The sequence below is a fragment of the Acomys russatus genome, chromosome 29 (genome assembly GCF_903995435.1).
Source record: "Acomys russatus chromosome 29, mAcoRus1.1, whole genome shotgun sequence".
Lineage (NCBI taxonomy): Eukaryota > Metazoa > Chordata > Mammalia > Rodentia > Muridae > Acomys > Acomys russatus.
In genome coordinates this window covers 37,998,504-38,003,994 of record NC_067165.1, presented here as the reverse complement: position 1 = coordinate 38,003,994, position 5,491 = coordinate 37,998,504, and the positions used below count along the sequence as shown (strand labels likewise).

General features: G+C 47.6%; 1 protein-coding gene across 1 annotated transcript; it reads right to left on the bottom strand.

Annotated features, from left to right (window-relative positions):
• Nucleotides 1–2,975: 2,975 nt before the first annotated feature.
• LOC127211265 (PRAME family member 8-like) lies at nt 2,976–5,196 on the bottom strand. The gene is made up of 3 exons (XM_051171091.1): nt 4,910–5,196; nt 3,838–4,428; nt 2,976–3,540 (listed from the first exon to the last, which is right to left on the bottom strand). Exons 1-3 carry the CDS (start codon nt 5,194–5,196, stop codon nt 2,976–2,978), a joined length of 1,443 nt encoding a protein of 480 aa, XP_051027048.1.
• Between the last annotated feature and the right edge of the window lie 295 nt (nt 5,197–5,491).

The following is a 5,491-nucleotide window of genomic DNA, read 5'->3' as shown; positions in this document are numbered from 1 at the left end:
TTTATACTGTGTGGAAAACAGCCATTTTCTAAATGTTCTAGGAATCTAAAGGTCACTGGTTCTGCACCAAATCACAAAATGCCACTTACAGAAGTCATCAACACAAGTTCAGAATGCCGATAAGCACTAAAGAGAGAGTTTACAAATATTAAAATTGTGTTTTGCCCTTCTAAAACAGTCCCCACATCAGGAAGCATATATTATCAACAGCAGATCACAAAGCCATCATTACAAAGTGAACTGTCAGCTGGGGAGGAGTGTGGGGTGGCTCATGCCTGTAGCCTCAGCACTCTGGGAGGTAGAAGCAGGCAGGTCTCTGTGAGTTTGTGGCCACCCTGGTTTAAGAAGTGTGTCCAGGCCAGCTACTCAAGGGAAAGGCTATTCAGAGGAAAAAAGAGGCTGCTGGAAAAAAAATACAGAAGTCCTTTTAATTCAAGAGCAATCTGTTGCCTGGATTGTCCTTGGACAGCCAGGATAGCCAAAGAAGTGAGCTCTAGGTTCAATGAAAGATCCTGTCTCAAAACAGCTGAGCCAGAAAAGTAATATCCACCTCCGAACTCCAAAGAGGCAATCACAGAAATGCACACTCTCATATCCCTCCTCCAACATAGAACTTTTCATGAAATGATGCTAAGCATGACAGTGCAGAGCTGGAACCCTGGAATCCATAGGCTGAGGTGAAGGCATCTTGAGCTCGAGGCCACCTGCTCTTCTCAATTCTCCATTTACAAAATATTAGGGATTAAGGCTGGAGAGATGGCTCAGAGGTGAAGAGCACTGCCTGCTTTCCCAAAGACCCTGAGTCCAATTCTCAGCTAACACATGGTGGTTCACAACCATCTATAATGAGATCGGCTGCCCTCTTGTGGCCTGCACAGAAAACACTTTATAAATAATACATAAATATCTTTAAAAAATATTAAGGACATGGCAAAGCAAGTGCTAGACTTCTGAGGAAAGAGTGTCCATCAGAGCTCAGATGCCATCTCGGAAGCAAAGTTCCCTGTGAGAACACCATGAGCTTCTTAACTGCTGAGCCATCTCTCAGGCCTCTCAGTTCATGGTTTTCCTTTTGTTCAGATCGTGTGTGGGGAGGGATCCTTCCCAGTTTGTCATGTTTTGTGGAGCACAGCATCCATGCCCAACAATGCTAGCATGAAGACGAATGTCACATTTTATTATTTTATTTTCTGCATGCCTACACATTATGTAGCACGCTGGCCATTGTGGATTCCAGGTGGTGAGAGAGGCCAACCTTAGGAGTCAGTGTTCCCCAAGCATCACGTGGGTCTCATGGAACAACCTGACATTGGAAAGCCTGGCTGCAGACATCCCTTGTACATTGAGCAACTTTGGGTATATGGATTGTTGTTTTTGAGACAGGGTTTCTCTGTGTAGCCCTGGCTGTCCTGGACTCACTTCGTGGATGATCCTGGCCTAGAACTCATAGAGATCCACCTGCCTCTGCCTCCAGAGTGCTGCTCCCCATATTTTTTAATAATGATAATAATGAAAACACTACAAAAGTTTTGATGCAATTTTTTTTTTTTATTGCAACATGATCATTCACACACAAGGAAATAAAAGGGCAGGTTTCCAGGACTCATTAACAAAATGAAGAGAGTTCACCATGGAACATTTACAATGAATTCTTCAAGGCAGGACATGGAGTTTGCCGATCTCCTAGAGGCCATTCTGTGCATGTGACCAGCAGAGGTCAGGGGCCTTGAAGAATAGTGCTCCACAGTCAGGCAGTCCACAAGCGGGGCTTGGGGGCACATGCCAGTCACCTCAGCAGTCATGGAGTTCAAAGCCAGAGGGGGCTGCATGATGCCATTAAAGAGAAAGGAAGAGAAAAATGTTCTTCAGAGAACAAAGATTCTTACACAGTCCTCTAGTGCCACGGGCCATCTCAGTCCGCCATAGGCCCTTGGGAACGGGAGTTCTCAAAGAGTCAGTGCACAACGATTGGGCAAAGTGACAACCAGACAAACCTAGGGGAGAGTTTGATCTCAGTGTGTTTTTCAGGCAGGCAGTCTAGATTGTTATGCACATTTTTTTAAATCAGGGAGTGTGTTGTGGTTACATTTCCCATGGAGTAGGTTCAAGGGAACCAGTGAGCAATCAGGCATACACAGTACAAGGTACAGAATGCAAAGTAATTTTGAATTATTGACTTGAAATAATGCATGGTACAGGATAAACCATGAAGACGTCATCACTGTTAAGTTATTGGTTTGGTATCAGTATGCTTGTGTCCTCTTTGTCAAGGGTCAGTGTTCTGTCATTACTGCAACAGATGCCCCACACCTGTGTGCCAAGGCAGGTTTTTTTAGGTTCCCTTACTAATCTCTGAGCACCACTATTTGGAGCTTTTGAAACACTTTACTACTTTGTAAGTCAAAATACAAATAATTAACTAATGATTAATTCATAGCCATGTTTCTTTTAATAAAAGGAGAGGAACTTGTTGGTAAATGCCGGGCCTGAATGGTCCCTGGCTGCAGTCCCAAGTTTGGGAGTCTCATAGCAATGTAGTCATCCTTGGAGACTCTTGCTATGGGACTAAGGTTAGGAGAAAGAATAGAGACAGAGTATGCCAACACAATGAGAAAAATGAAGGCTGCAATCAATTGCTCCTGGCAGGAACATCAGGCCCATTCCAGAAGGCTCTCCCTGGATAGGGGTCTTTACCTCGGGTGGCACAACAGCATATGTCACACAGACTCCACTGGAGGGGTCCTGACATTCTACACAGCACATTTTGAAGTGTAGAGCTGTATGACTCCCCTGGACATCACTCTTCACTGTCCCATAGTTCTCCATGTCACAGTTGACCCCTGTGGCCTGTCCCAGTTGCACACCATGCTTTGCAAAACTTGAGCAGTATCAGAAGATGTGTGCTCAGCAGGCCCTTGATGAAAGACTTGTCCACAGACATTCCTGTCTCATTATTAAAACCAACCTTCTCCTGTTTACTGCCAAGAATGGTAAAATCTGGTCCATCGGGTGGAGTCACAGTGAGGACAATGTACAAGGCATAACTGAGTAGCAATGGAGATGGACCGGTGTTGCCTGACAGTGCAAAGTGTGTTCCTGAGCTCAGAACAAAGCTGGTTAAATCTCTCGAAGGTGGCCTGTCCCATCACATAGCACTCAAGAGGGGCAGGGTAGAACCCCTGGGCCATGTGGCTTAGGTTGGCAGTGTGATACAGAAGGTCCTTCAGGACAGCCATGGAGAAGTCATTGTCATAGAAATTGACCCTGGTGAGCTGAGAGCACTGGCTCAAGGCAGGGAAGAGAGAACTGATCTGAGAGTCCTTCATCCTACAACCCTCCAATTCCAGGATCTGCAGAGTGTCTGGGACATTCTCTAGGAAAATTCTGAGAGACACAAGACTCAGCTCAGATAAAATGACACCTCCCAATTGCAGATGTTTGAGATGATGGAGACGGTGACACTGGGCAAAAGACTCCAAGTCTGCCTGTGAGAAGCTGCAGAAGCTGATGGACAGGAACTCCAAGGGGGTCTTCAGGCACCTAAGGAAAGACAAGGGGGTTAGTTTGTCATGCAGTGAGAGTGCTGACCTGGAGTAGGGGGAACCACATAGGCAGAGTCAGTGTGACCGTGAGATGGCAGCGAGTACCCACTGCAGCCTGTTGAGGGTGCTCACTCAAGTCACACCATTCTAGGTCAGGGCCAGTGACCATCATGATAAGAATCGGTCATGATTGGAAATCTACAATGTTTGCCAGACATCAAATGCCCACTAGTCTACATGGGAAACAGGAGATGTTGGCTGTGGTAGCAGCAAGACCTCTCCCCTCCTTTCTCACCAGAGTAGCTGCTTCATGTGGCCACTGAGAAAGTAGACACCAGACATGGAGAGATGCTGGAGACAGTTGAGCTTGGAGAACTGAGACTTGAACTTGGTGACTTTCTTCCTCTGTGCATCTGTTAGTGTATTATCAGGGTCGGAGCGGTCGTCATGCATTATTGTTAGAAAGAATTTGCGAAGATTTCTCATCTGACCAAGGCAAGGTGCAAAAGATGTCAGTGTGGGCAGAGTCCAGCCTCCATTCAGTACCAACTCCTCAATGCATTCTGGTTGGAAAATCTTCAAGACCTTCCTCACAGTGTACATGGATAAAGGTGAAATGTGCATTTTCCTGCAATATAGCTGCAGGGAACCTCTTCTCTCTTGTGCCCACTGCAACAAGTATTCATGGTGTTCATCCAGACAGAGCCCAAAGCACAGGTTGGTGACCACCTTCAAACGCCGCCTCAGTGCATATCTATGAAGGCCTGTTCCTCTTTGCTTCTCCCGCACCATCTCTGCTGAGCGGGCTCCATCCTCTGTGCCTGCCCATACATCCCAGAAATCATGGTGCACATTGCTCAGGTCCAGCACTTGAAGCTTCCTCTTCCTGTGAGGAAAACAGAAAAAAATATCAGATGATACAAAAGACCAAGCATACAGCCAGCTCTTCAGAGGCTTCTCGGCTGTCAGCTGTTGCCTGCTCTGCCTCCTACATATTTTATTTCTAGTCCGGGTCTCCACACAGCAACTGGAGCCTGCCAGGCAAGACCTCTTTTCCTTAGCTGCATCTGGAGACCTGGCCTGCCTCCTCCATTCATTGCTCTGGACTTGTGCTGCCCCTATTTCTACTGCCCGATGGAGACACAGGCACTGGCTCGTTCTACCGTGGCTACGCCGGCTCCTGCCTACACCACACACTTAAGGGGCATGTGCTACAAGGACTCAACAGCTGTCCAGGACACTGCAGCTCCCCAAGATGATACCAACAGAAGCTTCTGATCCTTCTTTCATCCCATTAGCCAAGAGTCTGGACTTTATTTCCCTCCACACAAGTGTGACCCACTGGGCATTACCTAGTTATTGCTTACCTCTGGCGAAAGATTCCTGTCAGCTGCATGTCTACACCAGCCAGGACAGCTTGCAATGTTGTCACATCAGGGAATTTCACCAGGGCTCCCATGGGGAGGCAGGGAAAGGGCCAGGCAGCCACCATGGCCTGCAGTATCGTCAGGTGTCTGCCAGCCACGACTGCCTTCATCAGTGGTGGGAAGAGCTCCCCGGGCAGCTCCTTCAGAGCAGAGATGGCCAAGGCCTGGTCTCTCAGCAGGCTCTGCAGCCCCAGGGTCAGGAGTGTGGGTGGGGCCTGGAAGCTCATCCTGATGGATCTTCAGTCAGCGGTGAAGCTCTCAGAAGCCCTGACCTGGCAAAAGTGGAGACTTCAGCCTGTTCTGTTGTACTATTTGGTGGTCTCAACGACAAATCCTTCTCACTCTCTCCCGTGGAGTCTCTCAGGAGAACCTGCATAGAGGCACAAATTCACCATGAACATACAAGGTAGCAAGCACTGGCCCTCCTCTCTCCTCTCACTCTCCTTCTCTATTGAGAAGGTGATTCAGGGGATCCCACCTGACCAGCTTCTGTTTTCTTTGTTTTTTGACACCGGGTTTCTC